Here is a 24,661-nt window from a genome sequence, read left to right as displayed (position 1 = left end):
TGGCTAAGAGGGACCTCTACCGTATGTGTATATGTGTATCCCAGTGTTGTCTTCATTGTGTTCCGACAGCTTTACATGAGTGTATTAACTTTTCTTCTTTATTCTATTCTGCAATAATCTAATTGTAACATGTATTTGTTACATGTTTTGATACATTATAATGCACTGTATACAGTGGGGCAAATACAGTGCTCTCCATAATTATTGGCACCCCTGAAAAAGATGTGTTTTTTAACTTCTAATATATATTTTTTTCTATTCAAATAATATGGGACCTTAATGGAAAAAAGAGAAAAATCCAACCTTCAGTAAAAGTGCATTCATTCAGTGGGGAAAAAATCTCAAAGAAAAAATTATTTGACATCAAATAATGTGTGTCACAATTATTAGTACCCCTGGTGTTAATACTTTGTACAACCATCTTTTGCCAACAAAACAAGGTCTGGGGACTGAGATGGCCATGGGAGGAGCTTGATTTTGTGTCTGATGAACCATTTCTGTGTAGATTTGGCCATATGTTTAGGGTCATTGTCTTGCTGAAAGACCCAGTGACGACCCATCTTCAGCTTTCGAGCAGAGGGCAACAGATTTTGATTTAAAATGTCCTGGTATTTCAAAGCATTCATGATGCCATGCACCCTAACAAGGTTCCCAGGGCCTTTGGACGCGAAACAGCCCCACAGCATCACTGACCCACCCCCATACTTCACAGTGGGTATGAGGTGCTTTTCAGCATGCGCATCTTTCGTGGCACACCAGACCCACTTAGTGTTTGTTGCCAAAAAGCTCAATCTTGGTCTCATCTGACCAAAGCACACGGTCCCAGTTGAAGCCTGGGACCGTGTGTATTTTTGTGTGACTGCTCTCACTGCTCTAGAGAAGATCTGCATGGAGGAATGGGCCAAAATACCAGCAACAGTGTGTGGGGAAAAAAAAAAAAAAAGCTTGTGAAGAGTTACAGAAAACGTTTGGCCTCCGTTATTGTCAACAAAGGGTACATAACAAAGTATTGAGATGAACTTTTGGTATTGACCAAATACTTATTTTCCACCATGATTTGCAAATAAATTATTTAAAAATCAAACAATGTGATTTTCTGTTTTTTTTTTTCCCCACATTCTGTCTCTCGTGGTTGAGGTTTACCCATGTTGACAATTACAGGCCTCTAATAATTTCAAGTGGGAGAACTTGTACAATTAGTGGTTGACTAAATACTTATTTGCCCCACTGTATATATTGAGGAATATGTTTCAGAAAACCAGAGCTTTGAATACTTGCTTTGCATTGCAGGGCCAAGTACTTCCGGGGCAAGAAGCTGAACGGGGAGTACGAAATCCGCGTGGAACAGGTACGTTCCTCGCAAATCTGCGCACAAACTAGTCTAGACATCCCGAATTTACAGTGTTGAGATAACATCTAATTTACCTCCAATAAGCGTTTGCTTCTACATCTGCAAGTAATTCTTGAGACTGCGGCACTCTTTGAAATGGAGCGGTGGGTTTTTATAGGCAAAGGGGAAAAAAAGGACCACATACAGTTGGATTTTACTGCCTATTTGCTCAACTCTCCACTGTTGTGGTCACGTCCCGTCTTTTGGCAGAGCCTGTGAAATATTTTTTTTTTCTGGGGTTTCACCTCTTTCGGTCCCCTATAAGAAATGTTAATTAGGCCCCTGAAGAGTGAGTCTTGACCTACTTAAAGGTAGTTGGACCCTCAACTGTGAAACAAAAGTGAAGCGTATGACTGACGGCTTGATTGGTCGGGCTTTCACTTGATCCGTGCAGTATCTGTTTAGCTTTTGAAGTCATTTCACAAAGGAAAGGGTCGGCTGTTCTTAAGCGTTATCCAAAGCGCCACGCTTTGCGGTTCAGCTAAGCTTATCAGGAATTTTGTACACTCTGTGACTGCACTTTGAATCACTCTCTTAATATCCACAGGTGGCAAGCAGCAGTGCGGTAGTTCCAATTCTAAATTTGACTTGAAAAAACATCAATGCTGTAGCCACAATGATATTCTAATTCGGGTTGTTTGAAGTGAAGTAATTTAGTGGGAAGATGAATTAAGGGAAAACATCACAGCTTACGAAGTGGAACCAAGAATGGCATTATTTAGGTGATGTAAGTCTTTCACGCTTACATTGCTATGGCAAACTCTAGCTCCCCCTGTGGCTAAAAGACTGAAGTACTACAAGCAGCCACAGGCATATACTGCTGGCCAAAAGTATTGGCACCCCTGCAATTCTGTCAGATAATGCTCAATTTCTCCCAGAAAATGATTGCAATTACAAATGTTTCGGTAGTAATATCTTCATTTATTTTGCTTGCAATGAAAAACACAAAAGAAAATGGGGGAAAAAATCATTGTCATTTTACAAAAAACTCCAAAAATGGGCTGGACAAAGGTATTGGCACCCTTTGAAAAATCACGTGATGCTTCTCTAATTTGTGTAATTCACAGCACCTGTTACTTACCTGTGGCTCATAACAGGTGGTGGCAATAACTAAATCTCACTTGCAGCCAGTTAAAATGGATTAAAGTTGACTTAACCTCTTTCCTGTGTCCATGTGTGTACCACATTGAGCATGGAGAAAATAAAAGACGACCAAAGAACTGTCTGAGGACTTGAGGAAGCAAAATTTTGAGGAAGTATGAGCAATCTCAAGGCTACAAGTCAATCTCCAAAGACCTGAATGTTCCTTTGTCTACCGTGCACAGTGTCATGAATAAGTGTAAAGCCCATAGCACTGTGGATAACCTCCCTAGATGTAGATGAGAAATGAAAAATTGACGAAAGATTTCAACGAAATATTGTGCGGATGGTGGAGATGGTTAAGAACCTCGACTCGCATCCAAACAAGTTCAAGCTGTCCTGCAGTCAGAGTCAACAATGTCAACCCATACTATCCGTCGACGTCTGAATGAAAAGGTACTCTATGGTCGGATACCCAGGGAGACATAAAAAAGCCAGGCTGGAGTTTGCCAAAACTTACCCGAGAAAGCCAAAATTATTTTGGAAGAATGCTCTCTGGTCAGATGAGACAATAGTAGAGCAGTTTTGGGAAAAGGCATCAACATAGAGTTTACAGGGATAAAAACAGGGCCTTCAAAGAAAAGAACACTGTCCCCACAGTCAAGCATGGCGGAAGTTCCCCAATGTTTTGGGGTTGCTTCTGGCCTCTGGCCCTGGACTGCTTGCCCGTGGGCATGGCATTATGAAGTCTGAAGACTACCAACAAAGTTTGTAGCATAATGTAGGGCCCAGTATGAGAAAGCTGGGTGTCCCTCAGAGGTCATTGGTCTTCCAGCAGGACAGTGACCCAAAACACATTTCAAAAAGCACTAGGAAATGGTTTGAGAGAAAGCACTGGAGACTTCTATAGTGGCCAGCAATGAGTGCAAACCTGAATCCCATTGAACAAATGTGCAGAGATCTGAAAATGGCAGTTTGGAGAAGGCACCCTCAGAGACCTGGAGCAGTTGTCCAAGAATGGACTAAAATCCGAGCAGAGCATTGTAAGAAACTCAGTGATGGATACCGGAAGCGGTAGTCCAAAGTTATTTTGTCTAAAGGTTTTGCTACCAATTATTAGACTGAGGGTGCCAATACTTTTGTCTGGGCCATTTTTGGAGTTTTGTGTAAAATTATACTGATTTAATTTTTTTCTTCATTCTCTTTTGTGTTTTTTCATCGCAAGCTACGACCAAAACATTTGCAATTGCAATTATTTTTGGGAGAAATTGAGCATTATATGACAGAATTGCAGGGGTGCCATTACTTATGGTCTCATGGCCACAGACAAACTGGCAGTGGAAAGTCCTATGATCAAGTGACGTGTCTAACACTCCTTGATAATGAAACTACCGTAATTTTCGCTCTATAAGGCGCACCTGACTATAAGCCGCCACCCACCAAATTTGGTACAAAAACTGCATTTGTTCATACATAAGCCACGCCGGACCATAAGCCGCAGCTCTCCTCACTGTATATTGGGATATTTACACCATATCATATCATCCGATAACACATTATTTGACAGCGGAATCATTCGACTATCATAAAACCAAATGAACCACCATAAAGCCTTGAACCAATTGGCTACAAATCTTCATTGTTTCAAAAAGCTTCATTTGGCCATCACTGCTCCCTTGGGGGACACGGTCAACCTCGGCTGCCACCTGCTGTCAACACTGTTGTTGTCCAACATGCCTCCTAGCATGCATTGCAGCGCTACAGATGTAAATAGCTATCAAAATCCATGCTCTGTGCTAATTATGTCTTCAGTTACTGTTCCAGTTAGGATTTAGTTAGGACATAAGACTGTCATTCGACAATCATGATTATGACATGACACTGTCTTGAGCATTAATGAATGATAACAGATGTCATTTAGTGTTATCGGGCAAATTATCTCACTTTTGAATGGATGTAAAAGATCCAAACAAGACATAAATTGAGTTAGTGACATCATTTGCTGGATGACATTCGTCATAAGCATTCAGTAATGCCCATGACTCTGTCATGTCATAATTATGACAGTCTTTTGACGCCGTTGTTAAATAAAATGTGACCTATTAACCCAAATGAATCAACAAATAAGCCGCACTGGAAGGAAAAAAGCAGCGATTTATAGTCCAAAAATTACTGTATTTGACATAGTCAACATTACTCGATTTCAAGCTTTCTCCAAGTTTTTATTGTTATTTCATAATAGGGAATTTGTTTTTGCCACTAGAGGGCACTCGTGCTCTGTGGACGGGTGATGTTTCATTTATCTGTTTTTTTAGTCAGAATTGGAGGATTTTTGTGTATTTTTCGGGTCTAATTTGACCGTGTAATAGGTTATAGTCCAGTGTATAATAGCTGTTCATATAGATGACGTTGTGCTGTGAAATGCTATTGTTTAAAAAATGATCAGTAGTTACTCACAATTTTACTCATTAATTGAGTATGATTTTCACCAAATACTTTTTGACTTGTACTTGAGTACATTTTTTTTGGTTGACTACTTTGTCTTGAGTGGTTTTATTTTGAAATAACGATTCTCTTACTTGAGTCAAATTTTTGGCTACTCTACTCACCACTGGTTAGCAGCATTCTGGACTCTGAATCTGAGTTCAAATCTCAGTGGAACCTGCACTTTCAGATTAATTAGTCATTATTTTCTCTAATTGCTGTTCTTACAATGAATATCATTGCTTATTTAGCATTAGTTAATGATTAAATGCGACTAAATGAATTCAAAATTTGTCCCTTCCAGTCAATCTGGATTGACTTCTCGCCCCGTCAATGGCAGCTAATAGGTCCATCGCAAATATTTATCTTCCCTTTCCTGGCAGATGTCCCGTATCACTTCCTGTTTTCCTTTCCCAAGGCAAACGCTGTTCCAAAACCAGTATTTGAATGCGTTGCCATGGCGCCCTGAAAAGCCTCGCATCCTAGCTTCTGAGCCCGCGCTTCATCCATTAATGCAGCTGCCACGTTTACGCGGCGCTCGCCAATATTTTGCTAGCCGGTGGGGATTTGCTCGCCTCGATGGGGAAAAAAAAAAAAAAAAAATCGGTCATCGGACAGAAATCCACAAGTGCACGATGCCCTTGAAGCAAATTGAGTGTGACTGATACCTCATTGTCCCGTAAATAAGAAGACGGAATCTGCCCACCCCCTTGCTCTTCACATTGAAATGGAAGAAGTGGGTGTAATTTCGCTTTCACTTTTATGACATTGGCACATTCACGCAGATGACTCACATCCCAATTCCGTCAGAAAACAGCACTGAGGATATTTCGCTTTTCGGGGAAGGGATGAAAGCTAGTATGAAGCCCAGCAAAACGAGCTTAACGCCTCAAATGAACGGACTTAACCTCCGCTGTTTATTGGCTGATTGAGTTGAGCAGGGGGTCAGTTGGAGGATTTAATGCATTGGCATGTTCATTCATTGCCTGCCATTGACAATGATCGACATCCAATGCGTTTTGACTGTGAAGGGAATGAACGAACGTACCTCACAGTGGTATGAAAAGGTATCTGAACCTTTTGGGATTTGTCATATTTCTGCCTGTGATCTTTGTCAAAATCACACAGATGTAAAAACAGTTTCTGCTTTAACTAAAACCAAGCAAACATTAATAGGTTTTCATATTTTAATGAGGATAACATGCAAACAATGACAGAAGGGGAGAAAATAAGTAGGTAAACCCTCTGCCTGAGGAGACTTAAAGAGCAATTGAAACCAATTTTTCCCCAAACAATTTAAATCAGGTGTGTGCCCAATCACTGATGAGTGGTTTAAAGCTGCCCTGCCCACTGTAAAACACACACCTGGTAAGAATTGTCTTGATGCGAAGCATTGTCTGATGTGCATCATGGCTCCGTCAAAACAGCTGTCTGAAGACCTGCGATCAAGGATTGTTGATTTGTATAATGCTGGGAAAGGATACAAAACCATCTCTAAAAGTCTGAACATTCGTCAATCGACAGTCAGAGAAGTTTTCTACCAATGGACAGTTTGGCATGGTTGCATCTCTCCCAAGGAGTGGCCGTCCACTAAAGATGACTCCAAGAGTTCAGCGCAGAATGCTCAGAGAGGTAAAAAAGGACCCTAGAGTGTCTGCTAAAGACTTACAGAAATCACTGGCTGTTAGGTTTTGTGTTGGTTTTTTCCAAGTGTGACTTGTCCTTGTGATGACCCATGGATTTCACCTGTTGTACCTCCTCCTAGTGAGGCCTCCTGTATTACCCAGCTGTTCCTCGTTGTCTCGTTACCCCGTGTCTGCATGTGTGTGTATATAAGCACCCAGTTTCTTTTCACTCCTTGTTGCGTCATTGTCAATGTCAGAGTCTCCCGTCAAAGTCTGTCAATGCCCATGTGCTCGTCAGTGTTCTCAAGTTTTCTCCGTCCAAGTCCTTGTGTTCCTCGATGTAAGTTTTTGATATCAAGCCATTTGTTAGTGACCTGAGTTTTGTTTGTTTATGTGTTTTTTTGGATCCCCACAATATTGGTTGATACTTTGTTTTTTGTTAGCCTTAATTAAATCATTTTGCACTGCCGGTCTGCCTCCCTGCTTACTTTTCCCTGCATTTGGGTCCACACAACCTGTCTGCCCGCGTATTCCTGACACTGGCACATTCAATTATCTCTGTGCACATATCAACTACATGTAAAACTATGACCAAGAATGATGTTCATGGGAGAGCTCCACAGAGGAAGCCACTGCTGTCTAAAAAAAAACATTGTTGCTCGTTTAATGTTCGCAAAAGGGCACTTGGACACTCCACAGAAGTTTTGGCAAAATATTTTGTGGACTGATGAAACCAAAGCTGAATTGTTTGGTAGTAACACACATGGCATGTGTGAAAGAAAAATGGGACAGCTCACCAACATCAACACCTCATCCCCACCGTGAAGCATGGTGGAGGGAGCATCATGATTTGGGGCTGATTGGCTGCCTCAGGGCCTGGACAACTTGCAATCATAAATGGAAGAATGAATTCAAAAGTTTATCAGGATGTTTTGCAGGAAAAGCTGAGGCTGTCTATCAGACAGTTGAAGCTAAAAAGAGGATGGATGCTGCAACAAGATAATGATCCAAAACACAGAAGTAAATCAACCTCAGAATGGTTTCGGAAGAACAAAATGCACTTTCTGGATTGGCCAAATCAAAGTCGAGACTTGAACCTCATTGAGATGCTGTGGCATGACCTAAAGACAGCGATTCATGCCAGACATCCCGGGAATCTGACTGAACTACAACAGTTTTGTAGAGACGAATCAGCCAAGATTAGTCCTTATCGATGTGCCAGACTGATCTGCAGCTACAGGAAGCTAGCCTGGAACCCCAGACTTACTGATGTTCCATCTATAGAGTCTGGCGACTGTTCAGCGGATCAAATTCCCAGGGTGGAGCAGGCCACAGCAAACAGATAGTGGAGTGGACCAATCAGCGATGGGCGGACGTGGCGTTGGTAAAGCGACGTAACGACGAGGACATAAACATACGAGGAGAGTGGAGAACGGAGTTTATTCAACATGGCTAGCACGAGACAGACTATTGGTTTTAGCGACTCAATGTGTTTTTAGTCTTTTAAAACTAAATTTACCGCGGCTAGGGACATATTCTCGGCTCACCCCTTTGCCATCTGTGTTGTTGTACTACTTCCGACGCGCAAAAGTGACATTGCTCGTTAAGAACACGTCACGCAAATAATCGAATGTGATTCCACGGACGATTTCGTTCGAGCTCTAGAGGCCAATAAGGAGCTAGGTCCCAGACTCTGTAGCTGGAACAGCGGTGAGTCTGGAGTTCCAGGCTAACAGGAGGCATCCGTTTAAAATTATTGATGCCAAAGTGGGTGGGGGGACACAAAGTATTAAACGTGATGGTTCACTTATTTTCCCCCTTCTGTAATTGTTTGCATATACCCTCATTAAAATATGAAAACCTATAAATTTTTGGGTGGTTTTAGTGAAAGCAGGTGCTGTTTTTTCATCTGTGTGATTTTGACAAAGATCCGATCACTTTTGATGGTGATTTTATGCAAAAATTTGAGAAATTCCAAAAGGTTCAGATATGTTTTTATACCGCTGTATTTTTTTCCGACTTTAATTCGATCCAGAGTATAAGTTGCATTTGTTTTTATAAGTTACCGCCAATGTTGAAACACAGGCCTAGAGCGCCCTCTTGCAGTTGAGTGTGAAAATAACATGTGAAATGATATAATAATATGGTAATAATTTCACACATGTTGCTCCAGAGTATGATTGCCACCTCTGGCCAAACTATGGAAAAAAATTAAAAAATAAAACTGCCATTTAATAGTCCAGAAAATAAGGCAAGCTGCGATTAACAAACTATCAAAATAACCATTTGTGGCAGGCCTTTTAACATTTTTTGGAGGGGCTAGATTCTGGGAGGTCACAGACTGGCAACAACCATCACATGCTCCTTTTTTGTGTGTGAAATGAAGTCACGCACAAAGTCTGGCTGCTCAGACTTTTAATAAAACTTTTTTCTCATGACCTGTAATAACACAAAGGCTTATCACACCTTTTGTGGCACCAAACTAAAATAAAAATCCGGCTTTTTCTTCCCCAGGCAGAGTTCTCCGAGATCAATCTGGCCTCCTATGTCATTTCAGGATGCATGGTGGACATGCAAGTCAACAAGGCGGGCACCAAAATGGTCCGGTAAGCACGTTTAACTCCTTCCACTAATGAAAATGGGAGTCGTAAATATTCAGGCCTGTTCGCGGCTCCAACAGTAGCGGCGTTCCGACACGTGAACCCATGTGTTTAAATAGACTGTTATGTTAAATCGGGAGCGGGAGGAGAGTGATGATCAGCTGATCAGGGTGGCAAAGATGACTTCATCCGCCTCCCTTAAACCTCATGTGACACTTTATGGGTTTTCCGTCGTTTTAAAAAACTGGCAGTCAACAACAAGAGAGAATAATGACAGAGTCGGCAAGCAAACAACAGGAAAAATATGGTAAATGCGTTGGTTGCTTGTTAGTATCTTAAATCTGCTTTAGGGCAGGTGGCAAAGTCGAGGCCCGGGGGCAAGAAAATGCCCGACACAGGATTTGATGCGGCACGTTTAAGTAAATCATGTGCATTGACTTAAATGAGGTTTAAGTAAAAATTCTGTCATTCGCAGTAAACAATCCAGGACTATAGAAATCGGAGAATGTTTGCAAAAAATTGAACTAAGATGTTTTTCGGGATTTTGTAAATATTACTTTGCAAGTATGAAGTCCACGTCAAAGATTAATTGGACTACCTCATTCTTAAGGATGGCACATTGCTGCAAAGTCAAAAATAAATATGGTTGTACCTAGACTTGACTAATAATATCGGGTAGCCGATATTATCGGCAGATGAAAGTATTTTAGAATCATTTCAGATAATATCAACTTCGGTTTTGGGTCAATTAGTATAAACACAAAAGAGAATGAAAAAAAATTAAATCATTTTACACAAAACTCCAAAAATGGGCCAGACAAAGGTATCGGCACCCTCAGCGTAATACTAGGTAGCACAACCTTGAGACAAAATAACTGCGAAAAACCACTTCCGGTATTCATCAATGAGTTTCTTACAATGCTCTGCTGGAATTTTAGACAATTCCTCTTTGGCCAACTGCTCCAGGTCTCTGACATTTGAAGGGTGCCTTTTGCAAACTGCCATTTTCAGGTCTCTCCACAGGTGTTTTACGGGTTTCAGCTCTGGACTCATTGCTGGCCACTTTAGAAGTCTCCAGTGCTTTCTGTCAAACCATTTTTTCGTGCTTTTTGAAGTGTGTTTTGGTCATGGAAGACCCATGACCTCTGAGGGAGACCCAGCTTTTTCGTAGTGGGCTCTACATTATGTTGCAAAATTTGTTGGTGGTCCTCAGACTTCATAATGCCATGCACACGGTCAAGCAGTCCAGTGCCAGAGGCAGTAAAGCAACCCAAAACATCAGGGAACCTCCGCCATGTTTGGCTATGGAGACCATGTTCTTTTCTTTGAAGGCCTCGTTTTTTTCCCTGTAAACTCTATGTTGAGGCCTTTTCCCAAAAAGCTCTACTTTTGTCTCGTCTGACCAGAAAACCTTCTTCCAAGATGTTTTTGGCTTTTTCAGGTAAGTTTTGGCAAACTCCAGCCCAGAGGTTGAGCTAGACTTTTTCGTTGTCTGTCATTTTGACTGACAGGGTCAAAAAAATCTGGTCATAATCTATTTTTACCCGTCACTGAAATTTTAAAAATGATAATAATGACATATTCAAGAGTATTTAGTTTTCATTCATTTTTAATTAATATTCTGTCCGAACAAGCTTAACAGAGAATCCACACCGTGCCATCACACATCAAGCAGATGAATATGTAACTTTCTCCGCAATGACAAAAGCAGCTGACTGTGGCCCCAGTAGGTAGGGCTACATATGGAACAATGAAATTAACAGTTCACCTGCTGTGGCCTGAACGCAGTCTCACACCTTTCTCCTTGCTGCCGCTGGCTCGCTCAGTAGTTGCCGAGGGCTGATTGCTTGTTTGTCCTTCATCCTCCACTGCATCAGTCCCTCTTTTATCAACACCATCGTCGTTTTGGGGCTTTTTGAAGAAACTTCGGACACTCAGTTGCCTTGACATTTTTCCGAGTAAGGCCAACAACGTCATGCATCAAGAGAGACAATAGCTAATTAGTATGCTCACTCGCCACCCTGTGGTCTGGGGTGTGAATTGCAACCTGTCAAAATGATAGATGGACTTCAGTTTTTTCCATCACCATTTTAAAAAACAGGTCAACGACGGAAAATATTCGGTTAACGCGACCCCTGCTCCAGCCTGGCTTTTCCATCTCTCTGGGTCAGAGGTGGGGTCTTCCTGGGTATCCTATCAGAGTCCTTTTTCATTCAGACGCCGACGGATAGTACAAGTTGACACTGTTGTACTCTCGGACTGCAGGACAGCTTGAACTCCTTTGGATCTTAGTTGAGGTTCTTTATCCACCATCCGCACAATCTTTCGTTGAAATCTTTTGTCAATTTGTCTTTTTCGGCCACATCTAGGGAAGTTAGCGACAGTGCCATGGGCTTTACACTTATTGATTACACCGTGCACGGTAAACACAAGAACATTCAGGTCTTTGGAAATGGACTTGGCCTTGAGATTGCCCATACTTCCTCACAATTTTCCTCTCAAATCCTCAGACAGTTCTTTGCTCTTCTTTCTTTTCTCCACGCTCAATGTGGTACACACAAGGGCACAGGACAAAGATTGAGTCAACTTTAATCCATTTTAACTGGCTGCACGTGTGATTTGACTATTGCCACCACCTGTTATATGCCATAGGTTAAGTAACAGGTGCTGTTAATTACAATAATTAGAGAAGCATCACATGATTTTTCAAAGTGTGCCAATACTGTTGTCTGGCACATTTTTGGAGTTTACTGTATAATGATAATGACTTAATATTTTCCATTCTTTTCTGTGTTTTTTCATTGCAAGCAAATTAAACGTAAATATCACAATCAAAGCATTTGTAAATGCGAACATTTTCTCAGAGAAAGTAAGCATTATCTGACTAAATTGCAGGTGCGCCAATACTTTTGGCCAGCAGATGTCTTCGAAATAAGATGCTAGGGATTTGTTATGTGAGCAGACATTTGCATTTATGGTGCAAAAATTAAATGAACAATAAATTATTAAAATTATAAACTCGTTACATATAACTTCTGTGTTACCATGAAGAAATTGTCACTAAAAAAGTAATAAAATACAAAAATACTTGTAAAAGCCCGGCGAAATGCATCTTGGGAATTGTCATTGCATTGGCATGTCCTATGATTTCTAATGCTTTGGTGGCCACCTAGTGGCTTTTTGGGGTAACATGTGATTTAACTGTGAATAATTCCTTTTATTTAAAGATGAGCATTTTGGCTCATTTCAGTCAATACGGGACAATTATGTTTTATAACTTCAGTTGAAGTTGTCATATCTTTCACAGAATATTTTTTTATTTGGAAAACCTTGTAGTTGTTACATTTATCATTATCAAAGCATTCAGTGAGGCATCACAATCCAATTAGCAATCGATTATGGGTTAAAAAGTATCAGACAACTATCGTTAGATCATCTTAATCCTTCCTCTTTCTATTTTGATTGAATAAATCGCCAAATACATGCCGTCTCGCCTCACAACAAGCTTTGAATATTTACCCTCTCGGAGGTTCGCCCTCGACTTCACCCCGCTTATCGGCGTTGATAGTCGAGGCAACAATTGAACACGCGGCTCTGCGGAACGAGTGGAGAATAATCGCGACGAGAAACAAACGACGGCCTCGTCAAAATTGACATTGAGGTTATTGTGCGCGTGTTGCATAATTTCGGCGTTATCGCTGTAATGATAGAGAAAGCAAATTGGATGCAGATGGTGTGACTGCCGCCTTATTTGCCAGCAATGGCACTCTTTGTCAAACTGTTGGCGTTTTATGACTCTGCCCTTGTCTCCGAATAGCGGCGGCCGCTTGACGGCAAACAAATGTCCTCTAAATGGAAGTTTGGAGCCCAAAAGCGACATGAAACATTCCGCGAAAGCAAAGCAATCCCGGACAACCTTGTACAAAGTCGTGCTTTGATAGCGGAGGGTGTCATTGGCTGCCAGAGGAATGTTGCGAAATGAGCAAAGACATCCAATTCGTTTCATTGTGGTGTTTATATAATGCTACTTATAGCATGGTAGCATATTTATCTTATCACGTTTGTTCGGTCTATCCACTTAAAACCTCTTCTGTCCAGCTGCGTTTTCTAACCCTAACAGCAAGATATTAACTTTTATTGATGAAATCACTGGCTGCCATTGACGGCGATAGACGTCCAATCCGTTTTGAATGGGAGTGAATGTGTTTTGAAAAAATACGTTGAGGTTATTCAATTCTTTTCAATAAGATATACAGCAATCCTTCAAATATCGCTTTTAATGGGGACCAGAACCGATTGCATGAAGTGAAAACCCCCGAAGTCGCATTATGAATAATATCAATAAGTGTGTATAAAACCCTATCAATGCTTGTTATCATTAGAACAATACAGAATAATTTGACACATGTAAAATAGAATACTAGAATAAATAACATACATAAAATAACGTATGAAAAATATTTGCTGTATATTCATTCGCTCTTATATGATACAGTGGTATGAGAAAGTATCAACCTTTTGGAAGTTCTCACATTTCTGCATAAAATTACCATCAAATGTGATCTGATCTTTGGCAAAATCACACAAATGAAAAAACTGCTTTAACTAAAACCACACAAACATTTATAGGTTTTCATATTTTAATGAGGATGGTACGCAAACGATCACAGAAGGGGGGAAATAAGTAAGTGAACCAAAACATTTAATATTTTGTGGGCCCCTCTTTAGCAGCAATAACTAATCTTGGCCCATTCTTCTCCAAAAAAAACCTGCTGTAGTTCAGTCACATTCCTGGGAGGTCTGGCATGAATGGCTGTCTTTAGGTTATGCCACAGCATCTTAATGGGGTTCTATTCTTGACTTTGACTTGGCCACTCTAGAACGTTTATTTTGTTCTTTTGAAACCATTCCAAAGTTGATTTACTTCTGTGTTTTGGATCATTGTCTTGTTGCAGCATCCATCCTCTTTTTAGCTTCAATTGTCTGACAGACAGCTTCAGGTTTTCCTGCAAAGCATCCTGATAAACTCTTGAATTAATTCTTCCATTAATGATTGCAAGGTGTCCAGGCCCTGAGGTAGCAAAACTGCCCCAAATCATGATGCGCCCTCCAGTGCATCCGGTGGGGATGAGGTGTTGATGTTGGTGAGCTGTTCCATTTTTCCTCCACACATGACATCGTGTGTTACTCTCAAACAATTCAACTTTGCTTTCATCAGTCCACAAAATATTCTGCCAAAACCTCTGTGGAGTTTCCAAGTGCCTTTTTGCGAACATAAAATGTGCAACAATGTTTTTCTGAGACAGCAGTGGCTTCCACCGTGGAGTCTTCCCATGAACACCATTCTTAGCCATAGTTTTACATATATTTGATGTGTGCGCAGAGATATTGGACTGTGCCATTGATTTCACAGACACTCTAGGGTTCTTTTTTACCTCTCTCTTTTATTCTTATTTTTTATTCTCTAGTATTCTGCGCTGAACTCTTGGCGTCATCTTTGGTGGACGGCCACTCCTTGGGAGAGAAGCAACAGTGCCAAACCCTCCATTTGTCGACAACTTCACTGACTGTTGATTGATGAACATCCACACTTTTAGAGATGTTTTGTATCCTGTCCAGCTTTATACAAATCAACAATCCTTGATCGCAGGTCTTCGGACAACTCTTTTGACCGAGCCATGATGCACATCAGACAATGCTTCTTATCAAGACAATTCTTACCTGGTGTGTGTTTTATAGTGGGCAGGGTAGCTTTAAACCACTCATCAGTGATTGGGCACACACCTGATTTAAATTTTTTGGGAAAAATTGCTTTCAATTGCTCTTTGAGTCTCCTAAGGCAGAGGGTTCACTAACTTATTTTCCCCCTTCTATCATTGTTTGCATGCTCCCTTCATTAAAATATGAAAACCTGAATGTTTGGGTGGTTTTAGTTAAATCAGACACTGTTTTTACATCTGTTAGATTTTGACAAGGATCAGATCACTTTTGATGGTGATTTTATGCAGAAATGTGAGAAACTCCAAAAGGTTCAGATACTTTTTCATACCACAGTACATGTGTGTAAGCGTACATACATACGTAGATGCAAATAAAGTGTACATAAATATACTACAACAGTCTGAAGTGCTTATACTTCTAAAATGAATGACGCAGAATGGCCACTAGATGTCCTTACACCAGCAATCCTACTTGTGTGATGAATCGCCACACAACGCAAATATACGGTGCATAGAGATGATTGTTTTTTAATTTTTCGTCAAGTATTTGAAATTATATCTTCAATACTATTCCGTTTCATCCTCAAATTCAACTTTTGGTGTCCAATTTTTTTTTTTTTTACCCATTTGGTGCGTCAAAGCCATGGTTGAAACTGATACTCGCTGACTTAAAAGCCGCTAAGTCCTGTCCTGTGAGACGCCGATCAGCCAGCTGTCAGCGACTCGCCTTGTGATCGTCTCATGGCTCTTTGGACACCTCGGAATGACGGCCCGCTGCACGTGCTAGCGTTACGCCGCTCTCTCTTTCCTTGCATTTGTATTTTCTTTTTCCATCTAGGCGCATCCGCGTTCTGACAGAAAACTTGTTAAATATCCTCCGGGTGCCGCGTGGCACACCACAAGGTAGAGTCGTTATGACATGTTGTTTTCTGTGGCGCTGCTTTCGTCAGTCTCCTCGCCGCCAAAGCCAAATTGGCGAAAGCGCAAAGCAACAATTCCACTCCCTTCACTTAATAATAAAACTTGTTGATTAATTGGTCACCTCGCTGTTTATTGAGCTTGTTTTACTACTAGTCCACTGGCCGTATCTGTTTGCCGCACATAAAAGTAAATGGGAGTTGGGAGTGTTTCTGCTTTGTAGCGTGGAACTTTTATCACGGCAAACATCAGAATTCAATAAAACGCCGCTTTTATCGCGCTTAAAGTGCCTAATTAAGAGAGTTCGCGTGAAGAAGTGCATCACTGAGGCCACGGATACTTACTGAGAGCGTGCCGTAATGAAACCAAATCAATTCATGCTTATTCAGCTGGTGTTTTACAGCACTTTGAAAAGTCGCCTCACTACAAACTTATGGGACGTGGCGAAAAAATAATTTGGATGTACTTATTTGACCACACTTGAAGATGAAATGGATCATCTGGCCTCAGCGGCATGTACAGCGAAATTTAATTTCCGACGCCTCGACCTCTTTAGCTTTTATTTTCAGAGCGCAATTCATAAAAGAGGCAGATCTATTAAATTTCTCTACAGTCTTTGGTTACCTCAGGCGATGATTTATCACGTTGGGCAATAGAAAGCTAATTTAGATGTACAGTGGTATGAAAAAGTGTTTGAACCTTTTGGAATTTCTCACATTTCTGCATGAAATCCCCATGAAATGTGATCTGATCTGTCAAAATCACACAGATGTAAAAACAGTTTCTACTTTAACTAAAACCAAGCAAACATTAACAGGTTTTCATATTTTAATGAGGATAGCATGCAAACAGTAACAATAGGGGGAAAATAAGTCAGTGACCCCTCTGCTAATGAGACTTAAAGAGTAATTGAAACCAGTTTTTACCAAACAATTTAAGTCAGGTGTGTGCCTAATCACTGATGAGTGGTTTAAAGCTGCCCTGCCCACTATAAAACAGACCTGGTAAGAATTTTCTTGATGAGAAGCATTGTCTGATGTGCATCATTGCCCGGTCAATAGAGCTGTCTAAAGATCTGCGATCAAGGATTGTTGATTTATATAAAGCTGGGACAGAATATAAAACCATCTCTAAAGGTCTGGATGTTCATCAATCGACAGTCAGAGAAGTTGTCTACAAATGGAAAGAGTTTGGCACTGTTGCTTCTCTCCCAAGGAGTGGCCATCCACCAAAGATGAAACCAAGACATCGCCGCAGAATACACAGAGAGTTAAAAAAAAGAACCCTATAGTGTCTGCTAAAGACAGAAATCACTTGCACAGTCAAAAATCTCTGTGCGCACATTGACTATATTTAAAATCATGGCCATGAATGGTGTTCATGGGAGGACTCCACAGAGGAAGCCACTGCTGTCTAAAAAAACAACAACACATTGTTCCTCTTTTAATGTTCGCAAAAAGACTGCACAGACGTTTTGGCAAAATATTTTGTGGACTGATGAAACCAGAGTTGAATTGTTTGGTAGTAACACATAACGTCATGTGTGGAGGAAAAATGGAACAGCTCACCGACATAAACACGTCATCCCCACCGTGAAGCATGTTGGGGGGGAGCATCACGATTTGGGGCTGTTTTGCTACCTGAGGGCCTGGACAACTTGCAATCATTAATGGAAGAATGAATTCAAAAGTTTATCAGGATGTTTTGTAGGAAAACCTGAGGCCGTCTGTCAGACAGTTGAAGCTAAAAAGAGGATGGATGCTGCAACAAGACAAATATCCAAAACACAGAAGTAAATTAATATCAGAATGGTTTCGGAAGAACAAAATTGCGCATTACGGAGTGACCAAGTCAAAGTCCAGACTTGAACCCTATTGAGATGGTGTGGCATGACCTAAAGACAGCGATTCATGCCAGACATCCCAGGAATCTTACTGCACTGCAGTAGTTTTGTCGAGAAGAATGGGCCAAGAAGCGGGGGGCACAAAATGTTAAATGTGATGGTTCACTTACTTATTTCTTCCCCTTCTGTCATTGTTTGCATACTATCCTCATTAAACTATGGAAACCTATAAATGTCTGGGTGGTTTTAGTTAAAGCAGACACTGATTTTTCATCTGTGTGATTTTGGCAAAGATCCGATCACATTTGATGGGGATTGTATGCCTCATAAACATGAAAGTGACCTGATAATGCCCCAAAATAAATAGGAAGTGACTAAAAATCAACAGCAAATGACCTGAAAAGTCCTAAAAGGAAACTCGTTCCATTGACTGCCATAGACGTACAATCCATTTCAAGTGGGAGGGATGGCAGCCACCCTTCCATTTCAAATAATTGGACGTCTAATAGTGTTAAACTCAACTCAGTCTGGGGGGGGGCACAAAATGTTAAATGTGATGGTTTACTTATTTATTTCCCCCCCTCTGTCATTGTTTGCATACTATCCTCATTAAAATATAAAAACTATTTGGGTGGTTTTAGTTAAAGCAGACAATGTTTTTTCATCTGTGTGAGTTTGGCAAAGATTAGATCACATTTGATGGTGATTTTATGCAGAAATGTAAGAGATTCCAAAAGGTTCACATACTTTTTCATACCACTGTATTTAGCGCGAGACAAGTCATTTTTGTTTTCCACTCATTCTTTAACCATTTGATGGCAAAATTTGAATTTCACAAATATCGCTCAAAAGCATTGGTGGATTTGGATGTCTATTGGTTATAAATTCTGAGCAGGAAGATGATTGGATGTCTAGCCTCGTCAGTCTAAGTAGAGTTGTCCAAAAATGACATTTTAACCGATAAAAAATAAAATACAATACCGATGAATGTGGTTGTGGACTTAAAATATTATGGCTAATTGTACTAAAATGCCCATTGGATGCTTTAATAATGATAAATGTAGCAACTTCAAGATTTTACAAATAAAATTGACATTCTGTCTAAAATAAGAAAACAACTTCAGCTGAAGGTATAGAAATGTGTGTTTTAAAATTATGCGTTTTGTTACTTTTCTTAGTGACTATTTTTTGGGGTGACGCAGATAAGTGAAAAGTTTAAAATTATTTTTCGTTTATTGGTTATTATATTTGTTCACCATGAGTGATTAGGCTCTTTCCCCTCACTTAACAAATCTCAAACAATATAGTTTGGAGACCTGTAAAGGTCACTCAAAGCACAGCTGCTGTGACTTATGGCTTCTACATTAATTTATAACCCAGCAACGATACTGGCTTAAAACCGATACTGATATTTGCCATTATTATTTTAAATGCTTTTATCGGCAGATATTATCAGACAACTCCAGAAGGTAGTGTATTTTCATGTTTTTAGCTGTATAGAACTGATTTTTACATTTCCAGAATCTTAAGTCAGACAGGTTAGTGCTATTTGTTGCTAGCTTGCTAGCAAACATTAGGTGAAAAGCTACCGCTCTGTTGCTTTCTCTTCACAATGGAGATGAGAATTTGGCTGGGATCCAGAGCTTCGGCAAGCCTAACCAGCCAACCACTCCGAATTTGAGCTTCGGCCAGATGGCGCCGTTACCACGGAGCCACCGCCGCAATTACAACAAGTCCTATATTCAGGCCGGTGCACCACAAAATGATGCTTCAGTCGGCCACTTCACACAGAGGAACTGGCCTCTTTGGATGGGATCATTTTGTGTGGGCAGAATGAGTAATCAGTAATAATTGAGTAGGTTGTTTACATAGATTTTTTTGTTTTTTATAATCAAAGAACTAAAAAAAATACAATTTTAGTGGAGAAGAATTGCTTGGGATTGGTTGCATGGCAGTTGATAATTTACTGTGGATTTTAGGTCACTTCCTGATGGTTTTGGCGCATTTCCGGATCACCTGTAGATGTTTGGTCATTTCCTATTGATTTTTTGGGGGTAAAAAAGTAATGGCCAACAGTTGAGATTTTTTTTTGTGGGTCCAAGTTCAAAGAATGTTTTGTATCAAGACATTGCTGTTGACGGCGATAGACGTCCAATCCATTGAAAACGTTTTTCTAGTTCAAGTATCTGAACTTCAACCAGAAGCAGGAGAGAATGTTTGCAGCAGAGCGCCGTGGTAGCTGGCACTCGCGTGATGCGGCACTCGTGCGTTCACTTGAAACCGTTTTTGCTTCCAGAGCGTCAAGGACCGGTTTCAGCCAGTATAAATAGAGGGTTTGCAGCCACCGTGGCTGAGTGCCGCAACACCAAGAAACAGCTGTAGTCACTCTGTCGCTCTTCTGAGCTTGTCAAACACAACACTTGAGAGTCTCCAAGCACGTTCAAGAGCCCGTCTCGGTTATTCATACATATTTGTTGCTCATCATAGAGTAATATGTGACATTTCTCGTGAATGCAGCTTCATTTTAGCGTCCATTAAAATCTGCGGTTGTGTATTAGCAGCACGGAAAGGCTTTTTACTGCTCCCGAGGTGATTTGAAATGTGTGTTTTTTAAACACAGGTACCCCGACGGGTCGTTATGGCGCCAAGCCCAGAACCGTTCGTAAAGGGAGGATTAGGCCGTGTTAATTGGATAGATAGTCCGAAAAGATTAGGTGCACTCTGGGGCATTTCTTCACCCGACGCAGCTGGTGAATAATAGAGCTCCCGGGTCCAGATGCGGTGTGTTAATGTGCTGACGGAGATGTTGGCCTGGTTGAGGAGTCAATTTGAAGCAGAGGTGTAAATCAGGTTTTTTTTTGTGTGTGTGTCTTTTCAGGTCCTTCAAACCTGACTTCGTCCTGATTCGTCAGCACGCCTACAGCATGGTCCCGGGAGAGGATTTCAGGAACCTCGTCATCGGCTTGCATTTTGGCGGCGTGCCGAGTATCAACTCCCTCTCCTCCATCTACAACTTCTGCAGCAAGCCTTGGGTGGTAAGTCAATTGAACCAATGGAGCTATAACACCTGTCTCTGGAGCCGGCGAGGCAGGTGACCTCCCGAGACTCGTATTATGACTCACTCTGCGGTTGATTCACAATACTGCAGTTAAAAGGGGGGCGGCTTTTTAAAGATGTGCCTGCGTGACTAAAGACGGCTTATTTGCCTTGCAGTTCTCGCAAATGATAAAGATCTACCACTCCCTCGGTGCAGAGAAATTCCCTCTGAACGAACAAACCTTCTATGCCAACCACATGCAGATGGTAAGTGCCCTGTTGTTACTTGGAATGAATTGGACGTCTAGCGCCGTCAATGGCAGGTAGTGCATTAATCGACTATAATGTGATGTTAATTTAGAAAATGTAGCTGGACATAAGTGAGTAGACTGAACAAACATAGTAATAGTGAGACAGAAACATGACTGAATAAATATGCTACCTTGCTATAAGTAGTATTACAAAATCATTGTAACTAGACCTGTCATGATAACAAATTTTAGTGTGCGATAATTATTCTCATAAATTTTTGTGATATGCGATATTATTGCACCCCCCCATTTTTTTAAAACTAATTTACAATAACACAGTGAGAATACATTATATATTAATAGATCAAGTACACCCATTTAAACGCGATATTTACTAAATTCAAAAATACTTTTTAGGAAATCACTAAAAACAATAGACCATGCCTCTTAAGTAAAAAACAACAATATTGATACCGCACAGAAACACAAAATAAATAAAATGTGTTTAAAAAAAAATAATAAAAAAAATTGCACTTAATAACTTAAGCATTCAGGCAAATGAAAACTTTTCCCATCATAGCCTCTGCAGCGTTGTTCCATAGGGATGCAACGATACAGTTAAGTCACAGTTCGGTACGATTTTTGATACAGGGGACACTATTTTTGATCAGATTCAATACATTTAATGCTCTGTAAAAAAAAATGACAATTATATCTTTTTTTCGTTTCTCGTTTTTTTTTTTTTTTTTTTTGCTAATGAGCAAAAATTAAATTGCCATCATATAAACATGCATTTTAGTGCATAATATTTATGTGCTTACTTCTTACTGATCTGAAAAAAGTTTGTATAAAAGTGCTGAGAACAATCTTTACTGTTTGTAAAGTGAGGCAGGGCACACTGTTGACTGTTACAGCTCTCTTAGCAGCTAGCTTTAATACATGAGCAAGACATCCTATTTGTGGTCCGAATCCATCTGTGTCATGTACTGAATTAACAATATTTGCAACATTATCTATAGTCACTGGTATGGATTGATTTGGCCTTCTTAACTTCCATTCAGTCATGACAGTTTAGAATTCATCTACCAGTATGTAGTATATGGACTACGTGTCCCATAATCACTCTGGGCTCACGTAGCCAATGGCATGGGACTTAGCACATCTAGTTTGCCATTTCATGATATCTAGTGTGTGGGCGCATTAAAAAAGTTAGCAAGCGCCGCTGAAGTCACGTCTGCTCATTACTACACAACACCAGACTTTCAGAAACAGGACGAGTTTGAAGCACAGCGCTCTTAATTTCATTCAACTGTTCGGTGTCAAAGCGAGGTTGTTTGTAGCAGCCAAGTCGGTAACAATGTTTTGGCGGACTTTGTTGTAAATATCCGGCGTTTTGCCGAAAAATAGCCGGCACGCGTGAAATGTCACTCCTGACAGGAGCGCCCACAGGTCAACAACACCGGCGCGCCGTAGATGGTCTACAGTCACTCCGGAGCACTGACGCGGCCGGCATACGTTGAACAATAGGATATAATGGGAACGATTGGCTCCGGCACTAGTTTTTGCCAGACCTGGAAGGAAGATGCATTTTGCGCAGTTGGTAACGAACTTTTAACAGCACGTCAGCCGCACGCGCGCACACACGTGCACGCGAGGCGATAAATCGCAGCAGAAAAATTACCACCTTTATTTTAATTTATCGCGCGATAAATGGAATTATTGCATATTGCGACAGGCTTAATTGTAACTTAATTTGACTGATATGAGTTAATATACCGTAATTTTCGGGCTATTAGGCGCACGTGACTATAAGCCGCCACCCACCAAATTTGACACAAAAACAGCATTTGTCCATAGATAAGCTGCTCTGGACTAGAATCCGCAGATGTCCTTTACACCAAAAGATAATAACTGAGAACATTTTATTTGATAGCAGTGTCATCAGACTGTTATACGATTAAATGAACCACCATGAAGCTTTGACTCAATTGGCTGCAGAGCTTCATTGCTTCAAGAAGCTTCATTTGGCGGGAGACAGTCAATCTCTACTGCCACCTGCTGTCAACACTGTTGTCGTCCAACATGCCTCCTAGCATGCATTGCAGTGCTACAGATGTAAATAACAATCAAAAATCATGTTCTGTGTTAATTAATTCTTCAGTTACTGTACCATTTGTTTAATTAATTGCTAGTTATGGTATTTGGTAATGCTTTATTTGACAGTGGCATGATTAGACTATCATAAGAATAAATGAACCACCATGAAGCTTTGAATCAATTGGCAGCAAAGGTTCATTTGGCCATCATTGCTCAATGTAATCCCTCCCTTTCCTTGGGAGAGACAGACAACCTCTACTGCCACCTGCTGTCAACACTGTTGTCGTCCAGCATGCCTCCTAGCATGCATTGCAGCGCTACAGATGTAAATAATAATCAAAATTCATGTTCTGTGTTAATTATTTCTTTAGTTACTGTTGTAGTTGTTTCATTAATTGCTAGTTATGGTATTTGGTGACACGGTATTTGACAGTGGCACCATAAGACCGTCATAATTATGACGTGAATGACGCATAATGCATATGACAGATGTCATTTTGTGTCATTTGGCAAATTATTTCACATTTGTATGGATGGGAAAGATCCAAGCTGGACATAAATGGAGTTAGTGACATAATTTGCCGGATGGAAGTGAGTGACAGACGCCCTGATTCTTTTTCCGCTCCCTCCCCTGCCCGCGATGAGGCTGGCGTCTGATTGGTCGTGTGCGATGTCAGAAGACGCTGCCGCTTGCTCAGCGCCCTCCCACGCAGCGAACAAGCCCCTACTTCATAGAACGAATCAGTGCAGATGGTTATTAGTTCGGTCTCGTTCACCCAAACAATTCGTTCAAAAAGAACGAATCGTTCGCGACCGATACAACACTACTCTGTTTACATTAGGCGACCGCTAGCTACATTCACTAACAGACTAGCATTGTTTTTTGACATATTTGCGTAAACAAATACTATCTGCACTTTTTTTTTTTCTTTTCACCAAGAATCGAGTCTGTTTTACGTCCATATCTATAAAGAATTCAGGGATTTAAACGTTTATTCATAAAAAAAATTCACAGGAAAACCTCTGTTTACATTATGCGGCCGCTAGCTACATTCACTAACAGACTAGCATTGTATTTCGACATATTTGCGTAAAATAAATGCTATCTGCACGTTTTTTTTCTTTTCACCAAGAATCGAGTCTGTTTTACGTCCATATCTATAAAGAATTCGGGGATTTAAGCATTTATTCATTAAAAAAATTCACTGGAAAAGCTCTGTTTATATTAGGCGGCCGCTAGCTACATTCTCTAACAGACTTGCGTTGTACTTTGATATATTTACGTAAAATAAATGCTAACTGCACGTTTTTTGTTTTTTTTTTTGCTTTTAACCAAGACTCAGGACTGTTTTACATCCATATCTATAAATAATTCGGGGATTTAAGCATTTATTCACAAGAATTTTCACTTGAAAAGCTCTGTTTACATAAGGCGGCTGCTAGCTACATTTACTAACAGATTGGCATTGTACTTCGACATATTTACATAAAATAAACGCGAACTGCACATTTGTTTATTATTTTTTGTTTGCTTTTAACCAAGAATCAAGACTTTTTTACATCCTTGTCCATAAATAATTAGGTTATTTAAGCATTTAACCACAAGAATTTTCACCG

At 40.5% G+C, this 24,661-nt stretch overlaps 1 protein-coding gene across 2 annotated transcripts in view; it reads left to right on the top strand.

Annotated features, from left to right (window-relative positions):
• Positions 1–24,661, top strand: part of LOC130928701 (synapsin-3-like) — a 383,502-nt gene that overhangs the window by 240,626 nt on the left and 118,215 nt on the right. For both annotated transcript variants that reach the window (XM_057855415.1, XM_057855416.1), the window contains exons 6-9: positions 1,291–1,348; positions 9,094–9,185; positions 20,539–20,695; positions 20,874–20,963. In XM_057855415.1, the coding sequence (XP_057711398.1) occupies positions 1,291–1,348; positions 9,094–9,185; positions 20,539–20,695; positions 20,874–20,963 (397 nt within the window). The remainder of the gene's footprint in view (positions 1–1,290; positions 1,349–9,093; positions 9,186–20,538; positions 20,696–20,873; positions 20,964–24,661) is intronic.

This window comes from Corythoichthys intestinalis, chromosome 13, assembly GCF_030265065.1.
Source record: "Corythoichthys intestinalis isolate RoL2023-P3 chromosome 13, ASM3026506v1, whole genome shotgun sequence".
Classification (NCBI taxonomy): Eukaryota; Metazoa; Chordata; class Actinopteri; order Syngnathiformes; family Syngnathidae; genus Corythoichthys; species Corythoichthys intestinalis.
The sequence above is the reverse complement of the archived record's forward strand: the minus strand, read 5'-3'. Positions and strand labels throughout refer to the sequence as shown.